The 24318-nt window shown below is 54.2% G+C and overlaps 1 protein-coding gene across 1 annotated transcript in view; it reads left to right on the top strand.

Annotated features, from left to right (window-relative positions):
* Window positions 1-24318, top strand: part of LOC132814273 (rho guanine nucleotide exchange factor 2-like) — a 112076-nt gene that overhangs the window by 37125 nt on the left and 50633 nt on the right. The window contains exons 2-4 of the mRNA XM_060823458.1: window positions 11177-11333; window positions 21708-21775; window positions 22889-22952. Coding sequence (XP_060679441.1) covers window positions 11177-11333; window positions 21708-21775; window positions 22889-22952 — 289 coding nt within the window. The remainder of the gene's footprint in view (window positions 1-11176; window positions 11334-21707; window positions 21776-22888; window positions 22953-24318) is intronic.

Here is a 24318-nt window from a genome sequence, read left to right as displayed (position 1 = left end):
ACTCTGTACAGTTACACAGTGAGTGACCTTTACCCTGCTGAATAAACACTGACTCTGCAGTTACACAGTGAGTGACGCTTACCCTGCTGAATAAACACTGACTCTGTATGGTTACAGAGTGAGTGACCCTTACCCTGCTGAATAAACTCTGACTCTGTACGGTTACACAGCGAGTGACCCTTACCCTGCTGAATAAACACTGACTCTGTACAGTTATGCAGTGAGTGACCCTTACCCGGCTGTATATACACTGACTCTGTATGGTTACACAGTGAGTGATCCTTACCCTGCTGAATAAACACTGACTCTGTACAGTTACACAGTGAGTGACCCTTACCCTGCTGAAAAAACTCTGACTCTGTACGGTTACACAGTGAGTGACACTTACCCTGCTGTATAAACACTGACACTGTATGGTTCCACAGCGACTGACCCATACCCTGCTGAATAAACGCTGATTCTGTACGGGTACACATTGCGTGACAATTACCCTGCTGAATAAACACTGACTCTGTACAGTTACATAGTGAGTGACCCATACACTGCTGAATAAACACTGACTCTGTGCAGTTATAAAGTGAGTGACCCTTACCCTGCTGTATAAACACTGACTTTCTACGGTTACACAGTGAGTGACCCTTACCCTGCTGAATAAACACTGACTCTGTACGGTTACACAGTGAGTGACCCTTACCCTGCTGAATAAACACTGACTCTGTACGGTTACACAGTGAGTGACCCTTACTCTGCTGTATAAACACTGACTCTGTACTGTGACACAGTGAGTGACCCTTACCCTGCTGAATAAACACTGACTCTGTACAGTTACACAGTGAGTGACCCTTACCCTGCTGAATAAACACTGAATCTGTACAGTTACACAGTGAGTGACCCTTACCCTGCTGAATAAACACTGAATCTGTACAGTTACACAGTGAGTGACGCTTACCCTGCTGAATAAACACTGACTCTGTACAGTTACACAGTGAGTGACCCTTAGCCTGCTGAATAAACACTGAATCTGTACAGTTACACAGTGAGTGACTCTTACCCTGCTGAATAAACACTGACTCTGTACAGTTACACAGTGAGTGACCCTTAGCCTGCTGAATAAACACTGACTCTGTACGGTTACACAGTGAGTGACGCTTACCCTGCTGAATAAACACTGACTCTGTACAATTACACAGTGAGTGACGCTTACCCTGCTGAATAAACACTGAATCTGTACAGTTACACAGTGAGTGACGCTTACCCTGCTGAATAAACACTGACTCTGTGCAGTTACACAGTGAGTGACCCTTAACCTGCTGAATAAACACTGACTCCGTACAATTACACAGTGAGTGACCCTTACCTGGCTGAATAAACACTGACTCTGTACAGTTACACAGTGAGTGACCCTTACCCTGCTTTATAAACAATGACTCTGTACGGTTACACAGTGAGTGACCGTTACCCTGCTGAATAAACACTGACTCTGTACGGTTACACAGTGAGTGACCGTTACCCTGCTGAATAAACACTGACTCTGTACGGTTACACAGTGAGTGACCCTTAACCTGCTGAATAAACACTGGCTCTGTACGGTTACACAGTGAGTGACCCTTACCCTGCTGAATAAACACTGACTCTACAGTTACACAGTGAGTGACCCTTACCCTGCTGTATAAACACTGACTCTGTACGGTTACACAGTGAGTGACCCTTACCCTGCTGTATAAACACTGACTCTGTACAGTTACACAGTGAGTGACCGTTACCCTGCTGTATGAACACTGACTCCGTACATTTACACAGTGAGTGACCCTTTCCCTGCTGAATAAACACTGACTCTGTACGGTTACACTGTGAGTGACCCTTACCCTGCAGAATAAACACTGACTCTGTACGGTTACACAGTGAGCGACCCTTACCCTGCAGAATAAACACTGACTCTGTACAGTTACACAGTGAGTGACCCTTACCCCGCAGAATAAACACTGACTCTGCACAGTTACACAGTGAGTGACCCTTACCCTGCTGAATAACCCCTGAGTCTGTACGGTTACACAGTGAGTGACCCTTACCCTGCTGAAAAAACTCTGACTCTGTACAGTTACACAGTGAGTGACCCTTACCCTGCTGTATAAACACTGACTCTGTACGGTTACACAGTGAGTGACACTTACCCTGCTGTATAAACACTGACTCTGTACGGTTACACAGTGAGTGACCCTTACCCTGCTGTATAAACACTGACTCTGTACGGTTACACAGTGAGTGACACTTACCCTGCTGTATATACACTGACTCTGTCCGGTTACACAGTGAGTGACCGTTACCCTGCTGTATAAACACTGACTCTGTACGGTTACACAGTGAGTGACCCTTACCCTGCTGTATAAACACTGACTCTGTACGGTTACACAGTGAGTGACACTTACCCTGCTGTATAAACACTGACACTGTATGGTTACACAGCGACTGACCCTTACCCTGCAGAATAAACGCTGATTCTGTACGGGTACACATTGCGTGACACTTACCCTGCTGAAGAAACACTGACTCTGTACGGTTACACAGTGAGTGACCCTTACCCTGCTGAATAAACACTGACTCTGTACGGTTACACAGTGAGTGACCCTTAACCTGCTGTATAATCACTGACTTTCTACGGTTCCACATTGCGTGACCCTTACCCTCCTGAATAAACACTGACTCTGTACGGTTACACAGTGAGTGACCCTTACCCTCCTGAATAAACACTGACTCTGTACGGTTACACAGTGAGTGACGCTTACCCTGATGAATAAACACTGACTCTGTGCGGTTACACAGTGAGTGACCCTTACCCTGCTGAATAAACACTGACTCTGTACAGTTACACAGTGAGTGACCCTTACCCTGCTGAATAAACACTGACTCCGTACAGTTACACAGTGAATGACCCTTACCCTGCTGTATAATCACTGACTCTGTACGGTTACACAGTGAGTGTACCTTACCCTCTGAAAAAACTCTGACTCTGTACGGTTACACAGTGAGTGACCCTTACCTGCTGAATAAACACTGACTCTGTACGGTTACACAGTGAGTGACCCTTACCCTGCTGTATAAACACTGACTCTGTACGGTTACACAGCGAGTGACCCTTATCCTACTGAATAAACACTGACTCTGTACAATTACACAGTGAGTGACCCTTACCCTGCTGTATAAACACTGACTCTGTACAGTTACACAGTGAGTGACCCTTACCCTGCTGTATATACACTGACTCTGTATGGTTACACAGCGACTGACCCTTACCCTGCTGAATAAACGCTGATTCTGTACGGGTACACATTGCGTGACACTTACCCGGCTGAATAAACACTGACTCTGTACGGTTACACAGTGAGTGACCCTTACCCTTCTGAATAAACACTGAATCTGTACAGTTACACAGTGAGTGACGCTTACCCTGCTGAATAAACACTGACTCTGTACAGTTACACAGTGAGTGACCCTTAGCCTGCTGAATAAACACTGACTCTGTACAGTTACACAGTGAGTGACCCTTACCCTGCTGAATAAACACTGACTCTGTACAGTTACACAGTGAGTGACCTTTACCCTGCTGAATAAACACTGACTCTGCAGTTACACAGTGAGTGACGCTTACCCTGCTGAATAAACACTGACTCTGTACAGTTACACAGTGAGTGACCAGTACACTGCTGTAATAACACTGACTCTGTACTGTTACACAGTGAGTGACCCTTACCCTGCTGTATAAACACTGACTCTGTACAGTTACACAGTGAGTGACCCTTACCCTGCTGTATAAACACTGACTCTGTACGGTTACACAGTGAGTGACCCTTACCCTGCTGAATACACACTGTCTCTGTACGGTTACACAGTGAGTGACCCTTAACCTGCTGTATAAACACTGACTCTGTACGGTTACACAGTGAGTGACCCTTACCCTGCTGTATAAACACTGACTCTGTACAGTTACACAGTGAGTGACCCTTACCCTGCTGTATAAACACTGACTCTGTACGGTTACACAGTGAGTGACCCTTACCCTGCTGTATAAACACTGACTCTGTACGGTAACACAGTGAGTGACCCTTACCCTGCTGTATAAACACTGACTCTGTACGGTTACACAGTGAGTGACCCTTACCCTGCTGTATAAACACTGACTCTGTACAGTTACACAGTGAGTGACCCTTACCCTGCTGAATAAACACTGACTCTGTACGGTTACACAGTGAGTGACCCTTACCCTGCTGAATAAACACTGACTCTGTACGGTTACACAGTGAGTGACCCTTACCCTCCAGAATAAACACTGACTCTGTACTGAGTGACTGAGTGACCCTTACCCTGCTGTATAAACACTGACTCTGCACAGTTACACAGTGAGTGACCCTTACCCTGCTGTATAAACACTGACACTGTACGGTTACACAGTGAGTGACCCTTACCCTGCTGTATATACACTGACTCTGTACAGTTACACAGTGAGTGACCCTTACCCTGCTGAATAAACACTGACTCCGTACAGTTACACAGCGAGTGACCCTTTCCCTGCTGAATAAACACTGACTCTGTACAGTTATACAGTGAGTGACCCTTACCCTGCTGTATATACACTGACTCTGTATGGTTACACAGCGACTGACCCTTACCCTGCTGAATAAACGCTGATTCTGTACGGGTACACATTGCGTGACACTTACCCGGCTGAATAAACACTGACTCTGTACGGTTACACAGTGAGTGACCCTTACCCTGCTGAATAAACACTGACTCTGTACGGTTACACAGTGAGTGACCCTTACCCTGCTGAATAAACACTGACTCTGTACAGTTACACAGTGAGTGACCCTTACCCTGCTGAATAAACACTGACTCTGTACAGTTACACAGTGAGTAACCCTTACCCTGCTGAATACACACTGACTCTGTACAGTTACACAGTGAGTGACCCTTACCCTGCTGAATACACAGTGACTCTGTACAGTTACACAGTGAGTGACCCTTACCCTGCTGAATAAACACTGACTCTGTACAGTTACACAGTGAGTGACCTTTACCCTGCTGAATAAACACTGACTCTGCAGTTACACAGTGAGTGACCCTTACCCTGCTGAATAAACACTGACTCTGTACGGTTACACAGTGAGTGACCCTTACCCTGCTGAATAAACACTGACTCTGTACGGTTACACAGTGAGTGACCCTTACCCTGCTGAATAAACACTGACTCTGTACGGTTACACTGTGAGTGACCCTTACCCTGCAGAATAAACACTGACTCTGCAGTTACACAGTGAGTGACCCTTACCCTGCTGAATAAACACTGACTCTGTACGGTTACACAGTGAGTGACGCTTACCCTGCTGAATAAACACTGACTCTGTACAGTTACACAGTGAGTGACCCTTACCCTGCTGAATAAACACTGACTCTGTACTGAGTGACTGAGTGACCCTTACCCTGCTGTATAAACACTGACTCTTTACACTTACACAGTGAGTGAGCCTTACCCTGCTGAATAAACACTGACTCTGCACGGTTACACAGTGAGTGACCCTTACTCTGCTGTATAAACACTGACTCTGCACGGTTACACAGTGAGTGACCCTTACCCTGCTGTATAAACACTGACTCTGTACATTTACACAGTGAGAGACCCTTACCCTGCTGAATAAACACTGACTCTGCACGGTTACACAGTGAGTGACCCTTACTCTGCTGTATAAACACTGACTCTGTACAGTTACACAGGGAGTGACCCTTACCCTGCTGAATAAACACTGACTCTGTACGGTTACACAGTGAGTGACCCTTACCCCGCAGAATATACACTGACTCTGCACAGTAACACAGTAGGTGACCCTTACCCTGCTGAATAAACACTGACTCTGTACGGTTACACAGTGAGTGACCCTTACCCTGCTGAATAAACACTGACTCTGTACGGTTACACAGTGAGTGACCCTTACCCTGCTTTATAAACACTGACTCTGTACGGTTACACAGCGAGTGACCCTTATCCTACTGAATAAACACTGACTCTGTATGGTTACACAGTGAGTGACCCTTACCCTGCTGTATAAACACTGACTCTGTACGGTTACACAGCGAGTGACCCTTATCCTACTGAATAAACACTAACTCTACGGTTACACAGTGAGTGACCCTTACTGGGAGTGCGGGGTGTGGGGTGTATCAGTGTGTTACAGTGAGGGGTGTGGGGTGTATCAGTTTGTTACAGTGAGGGGTGTGGGGTATATCAGTGTGTTACAGTGAGGGGTGTCGGGTGTATCAGTGTGTTACAGTGAGGGGTGTGGGGTATATCAGTGTGTTACAGTGATGGGTGTGGGGTATATCTGTGTTACCGTGAGGAGTGTGGGGTATATCAGTGTGTTACAGTGAGGGGTGTGGGGTGTATCAGTGTGTTACAGTGAGGGGTGTGGGGTGTATCAGAGTTGTACAGTGAGGGGTGTGGGGTGTATCGGTGTGTTACAGTGAGGGGTGTGGGGTGTATCAGTGTGTTACAGTGAGGGGTGTGGGGTGTATCAGAGTGTTACAGTGAGGGGTGTGGGGTGTATCAGTGTGTTACAGTGAGGGGTGTGGGATATATCAGTGTGTTACAGTGCGGGGTGTGGGGAATATTAGTGTGTTACAGTGAGGGGTGTGGGGTATATCAGTGTGTTACAGTGAGGGGCGTGGGGTATATCAGTGTGTTACAGTGAGGGGTGTGGGGTATATCAGTGTGTTACAGTGAGGGGTGTATCATTGTGTTACAGCGAGGGGTGTCGGGTATATCAGTGTGTTACATCGAGGGGTCTGGGGTATATCAGTGTGTTACAGTGCGGGGTGTGGGGTATCTCAGTGTGTCACAGTGAGGGGTGTGGGGAATATCAGAGTGTTACCGTGAGGGGTGTGGGGTATATCAGTGTGTTACAGTGAGGGGTGTGGGGTGTATCAGTGTGTTACAGTGAGGGGCGTGGGGTATATCAGTGTGTTACAGTGAGGGGTGTGGGGTATATCAGAGTGTTACAGTGAGGGGTGTGGGCTTTCTCAGTGTGTTACAGTGAGGGGTGTGGGGTGTACCAGTGTGTTACAGTGAGGGGTGTGGGGTGTATCAGTGTGTTACAGTGAGGCGTGTCGGGTGTATTAGTTTGTTACAATGAGGGGTGTGGGGTGTATCAGTGTTTTACAGTGATGGGTGTGGGGTGTTTCAGTGTGTTACAGTGAGGCGTGTGGGGTATATCAGTGTGTTACAGTGAGAGGTGTGGGGTATATCAGTGTGTTGCAGTGAGCGGTGTGGGGTATATCAGTGTGTTACAGTGAGGGGTGTGGGGTGTATCAGTGTATTACATTGAGGAGTGTGGGGTATATCAGTGTGTTACAGTGAGGGGTGTGGGGTATATCAGTGTGTTACAGTGAGGTGTGTGGGGTATATCAGTGTGTTGCAGTGAGGGGTGTGGGGTATATCAGTGTGTTACAGTGAGGGGTGTGGGGTGTATCAGTGTGTTACAGTGAGGGGTGTGGGGTATATCAGTGTGTTACAGTGAGGGGTATGGGGTATATCAGTGTGTTACAGTGAGGGGTGTGGGGTATATCAGTGTGTTACAGTGAGGGGTGTGGGGTATATCAATGTGTTACAGTGTGGGCTGTCGGGTGTATCAGTGTGTTACAGTGTGGGCTGTCGGGTGTATTTATAGTCTGTCGGAATGCCCCTTCCTGCCCAAGTATTGTCATTCGTTGCTGGGAATGTGATGTGATGAGGTGTGGGGTGGGTGGGGGGGATTTCCCAGCGTCGTTTCCGCTGAGTGTTTGGCTCCTTGCTGTGGGACAGAGACTGGGTGAGGTTCTGAACTGTCAGACAGGGGGTCTCTCAGTGAGAGCACCATCAGGAGATGGAGCTCTGTGAGAGCTGTGGGGAGGTTTGGCCTTGAGTCTTCCTCTGCCCGTCCGTGACCCTGTTCTCCCGCTGTACGGAATGACAGACAGGTGGACGTTCCCAGGAACACTCGAAAGCCTTGCCTCTCCCCAACCCTACAGTAAAGAGCTGGGGAAAACTCAGCAGGTCTGGCAGCAACGACGCCAGGGACCCGGGTTCGATCCCAGCCTCCGGGCGACTGTCTGTGTGGAGTTTGCACATTCCCTGCCACTGTCTGCGTAGGTATCCTCTGGGAGATCCGCTTTCCTCCCACAGTCCAAAAATGTGCAGGTTAGGGTGGATTGGCCATGCTAAACTGTCCCATAGTGCCCAGGAATGTGCAGGTTAGGGTGGATTGGCCATGCTAAATTGTCCTATAGTGCCCAGGGATGTGCAGGTTAGGGTGGATTGGCCATGCTAAATTGTCCCATAGTGCCCAGGGATGTGCAGGTTGGGGTGGGTTGGCCATGCAAAATTGTCCTGTAGTGCCCAGGGATGTGCAGGTTAGGGTGGATTGGCCGTGCTAAATTGTCCCATAGTGTCCAGGGATGTGCAGGTTAGGGTGGATTGGCCGTGCTAAACTGTCCCATAGTGCCCAGGGATGTGCAGGTTAGGGTGGGTTGGCCATGCTAAATTGTCCCGTAGTGCCCAGGGATGTGCAGGTTAGGGTGGATTGGCCATGCTAAATTGTCCCGTAGTGCCCAGGGATGTGCAGGTTAGGGTGGATTGGCCATGCTAAATTGTCCCGTAGTGCCCAGGGATGTGCAGGTTAGGGTGGATTGGCCATGCTAAATTGTCCCGTAGTGCCCAGGGATGTGCAGGTTAGGGTGGATTGGCCATGCTAAATTGTCCCATAGTGCCCAGGGATGTACAGGTTAGGGTGGATTGGCCATGCTAAATTGTCCCGTAGTGCCCAGGGATGTGCAGGTTAGGGTGGATTGGCCATGCTAAATTGTCCCGTAGTGCCCAGGGATGTGCAGGTTAGGGTGGATTGGCCATGCTAAATTGTCCCGTAGTGCCCAGGGATGTGCAGGTTAGGGTGGATTGGCCGTGCTAAATTGTCCCATAGTGTCCAGGGATGTGCAGGTTAGGGTGGATTGGCCGTGCTAAATTGTCCCATAGTGCCCAGGGATTTGCAGGTTACGGTGGATTGACCATGCTAAATTGTCCCATAGTGCCCAGCGATGTGCAGGGTTAGAGTGCTCTGCATGTCCGGCCGATATCCCCAGGGGTGGGGGCTTTGAGTGGGGCAGAGGAAAGGGTTTAATATTGGGGGAGTGGGTTGCGTAGATAATAGGACGGACTTGGCTCATACCCCCCCCTCGATTGGAGATCAGGGAGTGGGAGCAGAATCCCCTCAAAGGGCCGGGGATGATTGACAGATTGGATTGGGGCGAAGCAAGCGGAAGGGGTTGGAGACGGCTGAAGGGGACAGTCTTGGGCCAGGGGCACGAGTGGCCTCATTCTGCGCCCACCCCTGGTATCTGACGGATAGTCGTCAGAAGGCCGCGCCATGGGCGGAAGAGACCAGGTGGACCGAATGGCCTCATGGGAGCCAAATTGGAGGCAGTGGTGGGGTTGGGGGCTTTAGAATTCGGGACCCTCTCCCCCGGCACTGGTTAGGAACGTCGACACTGAGGTGGCGAGAGTTTGTTTTAAAATCGGGTTGAAGGGGTTACAGCAAAGAAGTGAAGGCGACGGTCTGGTTGAACAGGCCGGAGTCAGTCAAGAGGCCTCTATTTGCTCTGGCTGTGAATACAGGCCGTTGTTATTGTGACTAAGTTTTGACACGGAAAGTGCTGAATACACACACACACAGCCGCACCCTGACCTCTGTTTCCAAAGCGCCTGTCCCTGGCTCCGTTCCCACCATTGTCCACATGAATAGACGTGCCTCAGTGCTGCCAATGCAGATTTATCGCTCTCTCTCTCCCTCTCTCCCCTTGATCCCAGGCGAATAACAGCTTGTTCTGACCTGCTCCTGCGCCCCACCCCCTAACCCTGGCGCTGTCATCCCCTTCCCACCCACCCACCTTTCAACCCGGTCACCGGTCAGTGCCCCTGACCTCTCACCCCTGCTCGGCAATCAGTGCCACGACCTCTCGCCCCTGCTCGCCAGTCAGTATCCCTGACCTTTCCCCCAGTTGCCAGTCAGTATCCCTGACCTTTCACCCCAGGTCACCGGTCAGTATCCCTGACCTTTTATTCCTGGTCACCAGTGTCCCCGACCTTTCACCCCTGGGCACCGGTCTGCATCCCTGACCTTTCACCCCAGGTCACCAGTCAGTATCCCTGACCTTTCACCCCTAGTCACCAGTCAGTATCCCTGACCTTTCACCCAAGGTCACCAGTCAGTATCCCTGACCTTTCACCCCTGGTCACCAATCAATTTCCCCGAACCTTTATTCCTGGTCACCAGTGTCCCTGACCTTTCACCCCTGGGCACCAGTCTGTATCCCTGACCTTTCACCCTTGGTCACCAGTGTGTCCCTGACCTTTCACCCTTGATCGCCAGTGTGTCCCTGACCTTTCACCCTTGATATCCATCCCGACCTTTGCTCTCCAATCTATGTCCCTCTCCCCGTCCCTGATCTCAGGTTGGGGGGAATGGGCGCAGAGATTTATCCCGAATTCCCAGTGGGATATATCCGGGTCCGTGTTTCACTTCGACAGCCGGCTCTCGCACCTCCCCCTAGCCACCCCCTTCCAACCGCCCGCCCTGGCCTCGCCATTGTCTGGGTCTCCCCCACCTTCACACCATCGTCCCCATCACCCCCACCCACAATCCTCGGCCTACACTACTCTCCGGGAGAGATCCCAGGTCCTCTCGGTCCTTCTGGACTGTTCTAATCTTCCCCGTTCCCTCCCCACCCCCCCCGCTGCCCTACCCAGTATCGGAATCACTGATCTCTCCTGCGTCTCTTGTCGAGTGTTTTGTTACAGCCTGGGAGAGAGAGAGAGTGAGAGTAAGAATGGTCCCAGGGCACTGTTCAGAGCTGCCTGGGTCCCCCTTGTATTTAACCAGCCAGATTAAACCCAGCTCATTAACCTGACAAAGTCCTTGGGGCATTCTACAAGATCCCCGCTGAGACTTCCAACCTTTCGAGCTAGTCAGGACCTTCAGCCCATCTAGCCTGGGCTGCTAGAGCTCTCCAACCACGGTGGGGGAAGGGTGTTGGGGAGGTCGCTGCTTTGTGTCTGCCGCCCCTTAACGCCCTCTCGCTTCCTCCCCCCCATTACTCGCAGACGAAAGAGAAGGTGAAGGAGAGAGAGAAGGAGACCAGGGAGCGAGAGACGAGGATCACCAATGGGCACCTCTTCAACACCATCACTGTGTCGGGGAACACATTGTGCTACGTCTGTAACAAGAGCATCATCAGCAAGGAAGCCTTCGCCTGTCCGAGTGAGTACAGTCACATACAGTGTCAGGCACAGCCACACCTGTACTGTACCCCAGTGTTATACAGGGACAGACCCCTCCCCACCAGTACTGTACCCCAGTGTTATACAGGGACAGACCCGTCCCCACCAGTACTGTACCCCAGTGTTATACAGGGACAGACCCCTCCCCACCAGTACTGTACCCCAGTGTTATACAGGGACAGACCCCTCCCCACCAGTACTGTACCCCAGTGTTATACAGGGACAGACCCGTCCCCACCAGTACTGTACCCCAGTGTTATACAGGGACAGACCCGTCCCCACCAGTACTGTACCCCAGTGTTATACAGGGACAGACCCGTCCCCACCAGGACTGTACCCCAGTGTTATACAGGGACAGACCTGTCCCCACCAGTACTGTACCCCAGTGTTATACAGGGACAGACCCGTCCCCACCAGTACTGTACCCCAGTGTTATACAGGGACAGACCTGTCCCCACCAGTACTGTACCCCAGTGTTATACAGGGACAGACCCGTCCCCACCAGTACTGTACCCCAGTGTTATACAGGGACAGACCTGTCCCCACCAGTACTGTACCCCAGTGTTATACAGGGACAGACCCCTCCCCACCAGTACTGTACCCTAGTGTTATACAGGGACAGACCCGTCCCCACCAGTACTGTACCCCAGTGTTATACAGGGACAGACCCGTCCCCACCAGTACTGTACCTCAGTGTTATACAGGGACAGACCCGTCCCCACCAGTACTGTACCCCAGTGTTATACAGGGACAGACCCGTCCCCACCAGTACTGTACCCCAGTGTTATACAGCAACAGACCCGTCCCCACCAGTACTGTACCTCAGTGTTATACAGGGACAGACCCGTCCCCACCAGTACTGTACCCCAGTGTTATACAGGGACAGACCCCTCCCCACCAGTACTGTACCCCAGTGTTATACAGGGACAGACCCGTCCCCACCAGTACTGTACCCCAGTGTTATACAGGGACAGACCCGTCCCCACCAGTACTGTACCCCAGTGTTATACAGGGACAGACCCGTCCCCGCCAGTACTGTACCCCTAGTGTTATACAGGGACAAACCCGTCCCCACCAGTACTGTACCCCAGTGTTATACAGTGACAGACCCATCCCCACCAGTACTGTTCCCCAGTGTTATACAGGGACAGACCCGTCCCTACCAGTACTGTACCCCAGTGTTATACAGTGTCAGACATGTCCCCACCTGTACTGTACCCCAGTGTTATACAGTGAATGACCCGTCCCCACCAGTACTGTACCCCAGTGTGATACAGGGACAGACCCGTCCCCACCAGTACTGTACCCCAGTGTTATACAGGGACAGACCCGTCCCCACCAGTACTGTACCCCAGTGTTATACAGGGACAGACCCGTGCCCCAGCAGTGTTGATGGTATAACAGCGTTGATGATCTGTTGGCTGTGTTTGATGCTTGGCGTGGTTCACACTGTCTCTGTTCCCACAGCTGCTGTTGCCTTGTTGTTGGAGCTATGTAATAACTAGCTCCTCAGGGTGTATAATTTGGGGCTGGAGCCTGTGATAACAGGCGTTATCAGCTAGTCCGGAGTCTGCAATCACAGCCTGTCACACCCTGCAATAAAGGACTGAACCTCTTGCCAAATGGAGCATAATTGGACTTCCTGCTTCATTCATTTCATCTTGAGATAATTCTTCTGCGGAACTGCAGTAATTGTCTCTTTCAAGTGGATGGTGGGGGTGGGGGAAGGTGCCATATCCCACCCTAAGTCCTCACTCTATCTTCTTTGGTATTCCTCCTTCTCTCTTCCTGCCTCTCTCTCCCCCACCCCTTCTCTCTCTCTCTCCCTGTCTCTTCCCCCTTCTCTATCTCTCTGTTTCCCTCCTTCTCTCTCTCTCCCCCTTCTCTCTATCTCTCCCTCCTTTCTCTCTATTTCTTCCTCCCACCCTCCCCTCCCTATCTCTCCACACTCTTCTCTCTCTCTCTCCATCCCTCTCTCTCCCCCCTTCTCTCTATCTCTCCCCCTTCTCTCTCTCCCCCCTTCTCTCTCTTTCTCCACCCTTCTCTATATCTCTCCCTCCCTCTCTCCCCCCCTCCCCTTCTCTCTCTCTCCCTCCCTTCTCTCTCTCTCCCTCCCTCTCTCTCCTCCTCCCTCTCTCTCTCCCTCCTTCGCTCTCTCTCTCCAACCTCTCTCTCTCTCCCCTTCTCTCTATCTCTCCCTCCCTTCTCTCTCTCTCTCCTTCTCTCTCTCTCTCCTCCCTCTCTCTCTTTCCCCCTTCTCTCTATCTCTCCCTCCCTTCTCTCTCTCCTCCTGCCTCTCTCTCCCTCTCCTGTCTGACGGTGCCTGCTCTGTCCTGGAGTGACCGGAGACCATCCCGATCCCCTGGATCTGAGCCACAGCCCCCTCAAAATAAAAGGACATTTCACCCTCTGGGTTGTGGGTAACATGCAAATTCACCAGAATTACTCCCCCTCCCAGAGGGTCTCCTGTCCCTGTGTACAGGCTGGAGGAGAGAGGGCTAAATGGCCTCCTGTCCCTGTGTACAGGCTGGAGGATGGAGGGGAGCTGAATGGGCTCCTGTCCCTGTGTAAGTCGGTACAGACTCGGCTGAGGCCTCAGTTTGGGCCCAGTCTGGGCCCTGTCCAACCTGACGGTAGGCCTTAGGCTTCTGCCTGAGGAGCTGGGCTCACGGGTAGGTAGGCTGTGGGAGCTTCGGGCTCCTGAGTCCAGCTCCCCTTGTTGACGTATAGCAGCACAGAGAGAGAGAGAGAGAGGGATCAATCTCCAAGGAAGAGCTGATAGTTTCCTAGACAACGTTTGCTGAGAGACAGCGGGTGCCTTACCCAGTCACCAGGCCAAACTTCCTGTACAGATGGCATCCTTACCCAGCCCCCCCCCCAGCTCTCTCTCCCACACGCTCTCGTTCACGTGTTCCCTGCCTCCCATCTGTCTCCCTTTCCCTCTCCTCATCACTCTTTCTCACCCAGCTCAAACTCTCTCCCTCGATCACTCCCCTCTCCCTATTCCTCGCTCTCTCCCCCTTTCTCCACCTCCAACTCCCCCCTCGCTCTATCTCTCTCCCTCTCACTCTTCCCCCCCCATGCAAGATCTCTCTCTCTCTCTGTCCCCTCCTTTTTCCCTCTCTCTCTCTCTCCCGCACCCTACTCTCTATCTCTCTCTCTTTCCCTCACTGTCTCCACCCTCTCTCACCCCTCTCTCTCCCTCCCCCTCTCTTTCCCCCCTCCCCTTCCTTCTCTCTTCCTCCCCTTCTCTCTCTGTCTTTCCCCTTGCTTTCACTCTCTCCCTCTTCCTCCCTCTCTCTCTTTCTCTCTAACCCCACTAGCACTCTCTCTCCCTCCCTCTGACCCCCTCGCTCTCTCCTTCCCTTACCCAGCCTCTCCCCTTCTCCCTCCCTCCATCTCCCTCATCCCCTTCTCTCTCTCTCTCTCCTTCTCTTCCTTCCCTCTCTCTCTCCCCTGTTTCTCTTCTTCTCTCCCTCTCCCTCCCACTCTCTCTCTTTCTCCCTTCTCTCCCCCCCTCTCTCTCACCCCCTTCCCCCTCCTTCTGTCTCCCTCCCCCTTTCTCTCTCTCTCCCTCTCTCTCTCCCTCTCCTGTCTGACGGTGCCTGCTCTGTCCTGGAGTGACCGGAGACCATCCCGATCCCCTGGATCTGAGCCACAGCCCCCTCAAAATAAAAGGACATTTCACCCTCTGGGTCGTGGGTAACATGCAAATTCACCAGAATTACTCCCCCTCCCAGAGGGTCTCCTGTCCCTGTGTAACAGGCTGGAGGAGAGAGGGCTAAATGGCCTCCTGTCCCTGTGTACAGGCTGGAGGATGGAGGGCTAAATGGCCTCCTGTCCCTGTGTACAGGCTGGAGGATGGAGGGCTAAATGGCCTCCTGTCCCTGTGTACAGTCTGGAGGATGGAGGGCTAAATGGCCTCCTGTCCCTGTGTACAGGCTGGAGGATGGAGGGCTAAATGGCCTCCTGTCCCTGTGTACAGGCTGGAGGATGGAGGGCTAAATGGCCTCCTGTCCCTGTGTACAGTCTGGAGGATGGAGGGCTAAATGGCCTCCTGTCCCTGTGTACAGGCTGGAGGATGGAGGGCTAAATGGCCTCCTGTCCCTGTGTACAGGCTGGAGGATGGAGGGCTAAATGGCCTCCTGTCCCTGTGTACAGGCTGGAGGATGGAGGGCTAAATGGCCTCCTGTCCCTGTGTACAGGCTGGAGGATGGAGGGCTAAATGGCCTCCTGTCCCTGTGTACAGGCTGGAGGATGGAGGGCTAAATGGCCTCCTGTCCCTGTGTAAGTCGGTACAGACTCGGCTGAGGCCTCAGTTTGGGCCCAGTCTGGGCCCTGTCCAACCTGACGGTAGGCCTTAGGCTTCTGCCTGAGGAGCTGGGCTCACGGGTAGGTAGGCTGTGGGAGCTTCGGGCTCCTGAGTCCAGCTCCCCTTGTTGACGTATAGCAGCACAGAGAGAGAGAGAGAGAGAGGGATCAATCTCCAAGGAAGAGCTGATAGTTTCCTAGACAACGTTTGCTGAGAGACAGCGGGTGCCTTACCCAGTCACCAGGCCAAACTTCCTGTACAGATGGCATCCTTACCCAGCCCCCCCCCCAGCTCTCTCTCCCACACGCTCTCGTTCACGTGTTCCCTGTCTCCCATCTGTCTCCCTTTCCCTCTCCTCATCACTCTTTCTCACCCAGCTCAAACTCTCTCCCTCGATCACTCCCCTCTCCCTATTCCTCACTCTCTCCCTCCTCATCTCCATCTCTCTCTGTTTTTATCTCTCTCCCTCTTTCTCTTGCCCCATCTCTATCTCTCTCTCTCCCTCCCTCACCCTCTCCCACCTCTTCTCTCTCCCTCTTTCTCTTTTCCCTCCTCCATCTCTCTTTCTCCCCCCCCTCCTTCTCTCTCTGACTTTCTCTCTCCCTCATTCTTCTCTGCCTCCTTCTCTCTCTACCCCCCTTCGCTCCCCCCTTTCTCATTCTCCCTCCCTCTGTCCTCCTCCCTCTCTCCCGCCCTTACTCTGCCTCCCCACCTTCTCTCCCACCCTCCCTCTCTCTCCTTCCCTCCCTCCTTATCTCTCTCTCTCTCCCCCTCTCTCTACCCCGTCCCGCCCTCTCTCTCTCCCCCTCCCTCCCTCCTTCCTTATCTCTCTCTCTCTCCCTCTCTGTACCCCTTCCCGCCCTCTCTCTCTCTCTCTCTCTCCCTCCCTCCCTCCTTCTCTCTCCCTCTCTGTCCCTCCCTCGATCCAGAGTTGCTGTATTGGGACAATGCAGCCTTTCAGTGTCTCTGAGTCTGGGCCTGGCCTAGAGTCGCTCTGAGAGCCTGCCTTTATTGACCGCAGCTGTTTGAACTTGATGTGTGTCAAGGCCGGACACGGCAGGCCCTTCCCACTCAACCTGCTACCCCACCCTGGCCTCCGTAAACAGTTGTTAGAGGATGTGAAAGCACCAAGTGTGACGTCCCCCAGACTGGAATTCACCACCACCCCCTCGGCACAGACTAACTGTTATGCTTGGCAGCTGACTCCAGCTGTGTTAACCCTGAGCTGACTAGGCCTCAGGCTCCTTCGCAGAAACCACGCCAACCAACCCGGGCCTACTGCGCAGGCTTCTCTTAACTCAGGCCCTGAGGGGGCAGGTCCTGTTGGGCAGGGGTTTTTTTCACCCCTACCCCCTGGCAATCACCTCCCTCTGTCTCTCATTCTGGCTCCGTTCCCAAGGACCTGCATTTCTCTAGAGCCTTTTTGCCATCCTAGGGAGCTCAAAGCCAATTGTTGTTGCAACGTCGGAGACACGGCAGCCAATCAGGGTACAGCAGGATCCCACAAGATTATTCTGATTATCTCCTAGATTGCTTTCCCCCAAATGATGCTGGATTGGGGGCAACAGGGTAAATATTTGCACCGGGAGCTCCCCCGGGGGGGTCTGACCCCAATCCAGGCTCTCTGTCCAAAATAGGCGATCCCTCAGCGCTGACCGTCCGACAGTGCAGCACACCCTCAGCGCTGACCCTCTGACAGTGCAGCACACCCTCAGCGCTGACCTTCCCACAGCACCCGCTCCCTCAGTGCTGACCTTCCCACAGCACCCGCTCCCTCAGCGCTGACCCTCCCTCAACACTGACCCTCCGACAGTGCCCGCTCCCTCAGCACTGACCCTCTGACAGTGCCCACTCCCTCAGCGCTGACCTTCCCACAGCACCCGCTCCCTCAGCGCTGACCCTCCCACAGCATCCACTCCCTCAGCGCCCGCTCCCTCAGCACTGACCCTCTGACAGCACCAACCCTCCGACAGCGTCCGCTCCCTCAGCGCTGACCCTCCCTCAACACTGACCCTCCGACAGCGCCCGCTGCCTCAGCACTGACCCTCTGACAGTGCCCACTCCCTCAGCACTGACCCTCCAACAGTGCCCACTCCCTCAGCGTTGACCCTCCGACAGTGCCCGCTCCCTCAGCGCTGACCCTCCGACAGTGCCCACTCCCTCAGCACTGACCCTCTGACAGTGCCCGCTCCCTCAGCGCTGACCCTCCGACAGTGCCCACTCCCTCAGCACTGACCCTCCTACAAATCATACTTTCATTCTCCCTCACTGGCCTGGGAGGATGGGGACCTGCATTTCTCTAGCGCCTGGAAATGATAACAGGGTGAAGAGCAGGGTCTGAGGAGCAGACCAGAACCAGCAGCAATCTGCAGATTGTGACAAGATACTGTCCCACTCACATCACCCAGAATAGTCCCCAGCCCGAAACCTAACCCCCGTGCTGTCCCTGTCCCTAGGATGGGGGGGACAGTGTAGAGGGAGCTTTACTCTGTATCTAACCCCGTGCTGTCCCTGGGATGGGGGGGGAACAGTGTAGAGGGAGCTTTACTCTGTATCTAGCCCCGTGCTGAACCTGGGATGGGGAGGATGGTGTAGAGGGAGCTTTACTCTGTATCTAAACCCCATGCTGTCCCTGGGATGGGGTGGACAGTGTAGAGGGAATTTTACTCTGTATCTAACCCCGTGCTGTCCCTGGGATGGTGGGGGGACAGTGTATAGGGAGCTTTACTCTGTATCTAACCCCGTGCTGCCCCTGGGATGGGGGGGGGACAGTGTAGAGGGAGCTTTACTCTGTATCTAACCCCGTTCTGTCCCTGGGATGAGGAGGACGGTGTAGAGGGAGCTTTACTCTGTATCTAACCCCGTGCTGCCCCTGGGATGGGGGGGGAACGGTGTAGAGGGAGCTTTACTCTGTATCTAACGCCGTGCTGTCCCTGGGATGAGGAGGACGGTGTAGAGGGAGCTTTACTCTGTATCTAACCTTGTGCTGAGCCCGGGATGAGGAGGACGGTGTAGAGGGAGCTTTCCTCTCTGTCTAAGACTGTGCTGTCCCTGTGTTTTATCACCTTCCCCTCCACACTGGCAGTTGCCTTGCCCTCACCGTGCTGAGGCGGGTCACTGAGGGAAACGGAAGCTTCTAGAACAGTTTGCCCTGGGTTTTGTTCTGCACAGGAAGTCGGTTCTGTCAGCTTTCACTTAGCGGGCTGTTTGTTTTCATCGAGGTCGGGGGGGGAAGTGGCCGGAGAGGATGTGTCTGTCAGGCTCCCACGGTGACACGTAGTCAGGGACGTGCCCTCAATCCTCGCAGCGTCCTCTCCACAGGCTGGGCTCCTGCGGCGGCCATCTTGGGCCTAGTCAGCTACACCTATCCCTTTTCCACCCCGAATCCCTCCCAGTCGGCCCGGCAACCGCCCCCAACCCGCAAGTGCCGCCTCCGGGGTTCGCCTCAGCTTCGGGGAGGAACGTCCTCAGGCTGAGTCGAAGGCCCGGTTGTAGGCCTTGGATTGGACTGGGTTGCCTGTCAAAGGCCCCTCGTCTGTCATGACAAGGACGCCGGTCCGCGGCCTAACTCCACTCGAACTCCCTTGGGGCGTTCGCCACCCGACGTGAATGACCTGTCTCGGATTTAAAAGTAGCAACTGATTCGGCACCCCACGCCTTTTGTGGGAGACACCTCCAAACGTCTCCTGCCCCTTGTGTGTCAAAGTACATCCTGACGTCTCAGCCCGCACCCTCAACCTGATCTAGAATCTCCATCTTTTGCAAACGTTTTCTGATCATCCTCCCTTTTCAAGCTCCTGTGGATGTGCCCGGCTCTATGGAAATGCACGTGTCTCTTTCCCGGAGGGTGCCCAGGTGGGGTCGAGGTGCCCGGGCTGAGGGAGGGTGAGGTTGGGCAGGGCTGTGTGCTGTGAGTCAGCCCCAGTCAGAGGCAGGGAGCTGGTGTTCAGTCTATCTGAGACGGAGTGTCAGAGCTCAGTGTGTGACTGCCCACACACAGAAACAACACCTTCCCACCTCAACTCGCCTTGTTTCCACCAAACATAACACAACAGCTCCTTCCAGGGAGTTCGGTGCCAGTGTATGCGTGTGTCTGTGTGTGTGTCTCTGTGTGAGTCTCTGGGTGTGTCACTCTGTGTGTCTGTGTCTGTGTGAGTCTGTGTGTGTGTCTCGTGTGTGTCTGTGTGTGTGAGTCTCTGGGTGTGTGTCACTTTTTGTGTCTGTGTGAGCTCTCTGTGTGAGTTCTCTGTGTGAGTCTCTGTGTGTGTGTGTCTCTGTGTGTGTGTGTGTCTGTGTGTATGTGAGTCTGTGTGTGTGTGTCTGTGTGTGTGTCTCTCTCTGTGTCTGTGTGTGTCTGTCTGTGTGTGTGTGTCACTCTATGTGTGTGGGTGTGTGTGTGTGTGTTTGGGGTGTGTGTGGGGGGGGTTGTGTGTGGGGGGGGTGTGTGTCTGTGTGTGTGTATGTGTGTGTCTGTGTGTGTGTGTCACTCTGTGTGTGGAGGGGGGTGTGTGGAGGAGGGTTGTGTGTGTGTCTCTCTCTCTTTGTGTGTCTGTGTGTGGCTCTGTGTGTGTGTGTGTGTGTGTCTCTCTCTCTGTGTCTCTCTCTCTCTCTGTGTGTCTCTCTCTCTCTCTCTCTCTCTGTGTCTCTCTCTCTGTGTGCTGCATGCCCTGTTTGACCTTCCTGTGGGGAATGGAAATCCTGAGCAATGGGAATGGGAGACGGGCCTGTTCCTGGCCTGACCCTGTGATTGTTAATGGTTCTGTCCTCTCCCACACACTGTCCTACAGTCTCCCCCCCTCCCCACGCCTGAACTCGCAGGTCCTCTCCAGAACACCTCTGCCTCCCTCTCCCCCTCTCACCGTCTCTCTCCCCCAGTCTGTCTGTTTCTCTCCCTCACTCTCTCTAACTTATTCTGTCGCTCTCTCTCTCTGTCTTTATCCTTCTTTCTGTCTGCCTCCCTCTTTCTATCTCTATCTCTCTCTTTCTCTCTCCCTATCCTGCCCCTCGCTCTCGGTCCCTCATTTTCTCTCTCTATCCTGCCCCCCCACTCCCCCCATCCCCTCCTCCTGAAACCCTGAGCCACCCCGTTGTGTGTGAGGTCCTGTTTACCTACCCCACCCCGAGATCTCCTCGAATTCAGGGTCATGTGTACTTTCAATAATGCTGCAATGTCAGTCCGTGGGATGCTGTGCAACATCCTGGGTGCTATATAAATGCAGGCTGTTATGATCTGCAGTACAGTATTCACACGGATGGTATCTGTGGGCAGGTGATTTCCATTTCGTCTCTGCCTTTCTCTATCCCAGTGTCCCTCTTTTTCTCTCTCTCTCTTTCTCCCTGTCCCACTCCCTCTCTCTGTCTCACCCACTCCCTCTCTCTCCCTCTTTCTCTCTCTCTCTGCCTCTCCCCCACTCTCTTTATCCCACTTTCTCTCTCTCTGTCTCACCCTGTCTCTCTCTCTCCCTCTGTCTCTGCCTCTCACTCACTCGTTCCCTCGTTGTTTTCTCTCTCACACTCTTTCACCCTGCCTCTCTCTGTGTGTGTCTCTCTCTCTCTCCCTCTTTCTCTCTCTCTCTGTCCACCTCTGCTCTGCCTCTCCCTCACTCTCTCTATCCCACTTTCTCTCTCTCTGTCTCACCCTGTCTCTCTCTCTCCCTCTGTCTCTGCCTCTCCCTCACTCTCTCTATCCCACTTTCTCTCTCTCTGTCTCACCCTGTCTCTCTCTCTCCCTCCCTCTGTCTCTGCCTCTCCCTCACTCTCTCTATCCCACTTTCTCTCTCTCTGTCTCACCCTGTCTCTCTCTCTCTCTCCCTCTGTCTCTGCCTCTCCCTCACTCTCTCTATCCCACTTTCTCTCTCTCTGTCTCACCCTGTCTCTCTCTCTCTCTCCCTCTGTCTCTGCCTCTCCCTCACTCTCTCTATCCCACTTTCTCTCTCTCTGTCTCACCCTGTCTCTCTCTCTCTCTCCCTCTGTCTCTGCCTCTCCCTCACTCGTTCCCTCGTTGTTTTCTCTCTCACACTCCCTCCCTCCCTCTCTCCCCAGATTGCAATGTGACTATCCACAAGAGCTGTAAAGACGGTCTCTCCTCCTGCACCAAAGTCAAACAGAAGGTAAGAGGATGAACTCTGCCCAGTGTCTGATTCCAGGTCAGCGTTCACAGGAGACCCCACCCCCCTCAGACACCCCCCTCCCCTCCCCCTGAGACACCCCCCACCTCTCCCCCCCCACTCCCTCAGACACCCATTTCCTCCCCTCCTCCTCACATACCCACCTCCCCTCCCTCTCTGACACCCACCTCCCCCTCAGACACCCCCCACCCCACCCCCTCAGACACCCACCTCCCCTCTCTCTCTGACACCCACCTCCCCTCCCCTCCCCTCCCTCTCTGACACCCACCTCCCCTCCCTCTCTGACACCCCCCTCCCCTCCCCCCTCCCTCTCTGACACCCCCCTCCCCTCCCCTCCCCTCCCTCTCTGACACCCACCTCCCCTCCCCCTCCCCACCCCTCTCCCACCCTATCACTCCTCTCCCCTCCCTTTCCCTCCCCACACCTTCCCTCCCTACCTCCACCCTATCACTCCCCTCCCCTCCCTCATCTTCCCTCCCCTCCCCTCCCTCTCTGACACCCACCTCCCATCTCTCCTTCCTCTCTTTCTGTCCTGATCCCCCTCCCTCCTTCACCCTCTCCCCCTCACCCTCTCTCCCCCCCTCCCTCTCCCTCTGCCCCTTTCTCTCTCTCTGCCCCTTTCCCTCTCTCTCCCCCCTCCCTCTCTCTCTGCCCCTTTCCCTCTCTCTCCCCCCTCCCTCTCTCTCTGCCCCTTTCCCTCTCTCTCCCCCCTCCCTCTCTCTCTGCCCCTTTCCCCTCTCTCTCTCCCCCCTCCCTCTCTCTCTGCCCCTTTCCCTCTCTCTCCCCCCTCCCTCTCTCTCTGCCCCTTTCCCTCTCTCTCCCTCCTCTACCCCTCCCTCTCTCTCTGCCCCTCTCCCTCTCTCTCCCCCCTCCCTCTCTCTCTGCCCCTCTCCCTCTCTCTCCCCCCTCTCTCCCCCACCCCTTGGAGGAGCTGCACAGCGCCCCCACTGGCTGGGAGGGTGCCATTACAGCGTGACATCGGAGGTTTGGATGGAAAGCCTGGCCGTCAGGGTGGACTGGGGAAGGGTGTTCCCAGGCAGACAGTGGTTGCTCTGTGATTAACGTTGGCTGTTTTGCTTCTGTTATTCATTGCAGCAGCTGAAGGCAGCCCAAGCGAAGAATAATTCAGCTCTGCACAGCGTCTCGATGAGGAATAAAGGTACCAGGGGCTGGGCTCAGGGGCGGACAGGGCCTGGGAAATGGCCAATGGCAGGCAAGTGCACAGCAAGATGCATGATGGGTCATGGCCTCCTCCAGGGGTCACCACCTCCTGCAGGGGTCACCGTCCCCTCCAGGGGTCACTGTCCCCTCCAGGGGTCACCACCTCCTGCAGGGGTCACCGTCCCCTCCAGGGGTCACTGTCCCCTCCAGGGGTCACCACCTCCTCCAGGGGTCACCGTCCCTTCCAGGGGACAACTGGAGGGTGTGTAGGGGTGGGAGGGGGTGACAGGAATATGGAGGGGGTGTAGGGGGCAGGCGGGAGTGACAGAGATTGGGAGGGGGTGTAGGGGCTGGAGGGGGAGACAGAGATTGGGAGGGGGAGTAGGGGCTGGAGGGGGAGACAGGGATAAGGAGGGGGTGTAGGGGCAGGAGGGGGTGACAGGGATAGGGAGGGGGTTGGAGGGGGTAACAGAGATAGGGAGGGGGTGTAGGGGCTGGAGGGGGTGACAGAGATATGGAGGGGGTGTAGGGGCAGGAGGGGGTGACAGGGATAGGGAGGGGGTTGGAGGGGGTAACAGAGATAGGGAGGGGGTGTAGGGGCTGGAGGGGGTGACAGAGATATGGAGGGGGTGTAGGGGGCTGGAGGAGGTGACAGAGATAGGGAGGGGTGTAGGGGCTGGACGGGGTGACAGAGATAGGGAGGGGGTGTAGGGGCTGGAGGGGGAGACAGAGATAGGGAGGGGGTGTAGGGGGCTGGAGGGGGTGACGGAGATAGGGAGGGGGTGTAGGGGCTGGAGGGGGTGACAGAGATAGGGAGGGGGTGTAGGGGCTGGAGTGGGTGACAGAGATAGGGAGGGGGTGTAGGGGCTGGAGGGGGAGACAGGGATAGGGAGGGTGTGTAGGGGCTGGAGGGGGTGACAGAGATAGGGAGGGGGTGTAGGGGGATGGACGGGGTGACAGAGATAGGGAGGGGGTTGGAGGGGGTAACAGAGATAGGGAGGGGGTGTAGGGGCTGGAGGGGGTGACAGAGATAGGGAGGGGGTGTAGGGGGATGGACGGGGTGACAGAGATAGGGAGGGGGTTGGAGGGGGTAACAGAGATAGGGAGGGGGTGTAGGGGCTGGAGGGGGTGACAGAGATATGGAGGGGGTGTAGGGGGCTGGAGGGGGTGACAGAGATATGGAGGGGGTGTAGGGGGCTGGAGGGGGTGACAGAGATAGGGAGGGGGTGTAGGGGCTGGACGGGGTGACAGAGATAGGGAGGGGTGTAGGGGGCTGGAGGGGGGTGACAGGGATAAGGAGGGGGTGTAGGGGCAGGAGGGGGAGACAGGGATAAGGAGGGGGTGTAGGGGCTGGAGTGGGTGAC

This window comes from Hemiscyllium ocellatum, unplaced genomic scaffold, assembly GCF_020745735.1.
Source record: "Hemiscyllium ocellatum isolate sHemOce1 unplaced genomic scaffold, sHemOce1.pat.X.cur. scaffold_779_pat_ctg1, whole genome shotgun sequence".
In the NCBI taxonomy this organism is placed as follows: domain Eukaryota; kingdom Metazoa; phylum Chordata; class Chondrichthyes; order Orectolobiformes; family Hemiscylliidae; genus Hemiscyllium; species Hemiscyllium ocellatum.
This window is presented reverse-complemented; position numbering and strand designations above follow the sequence as displayed.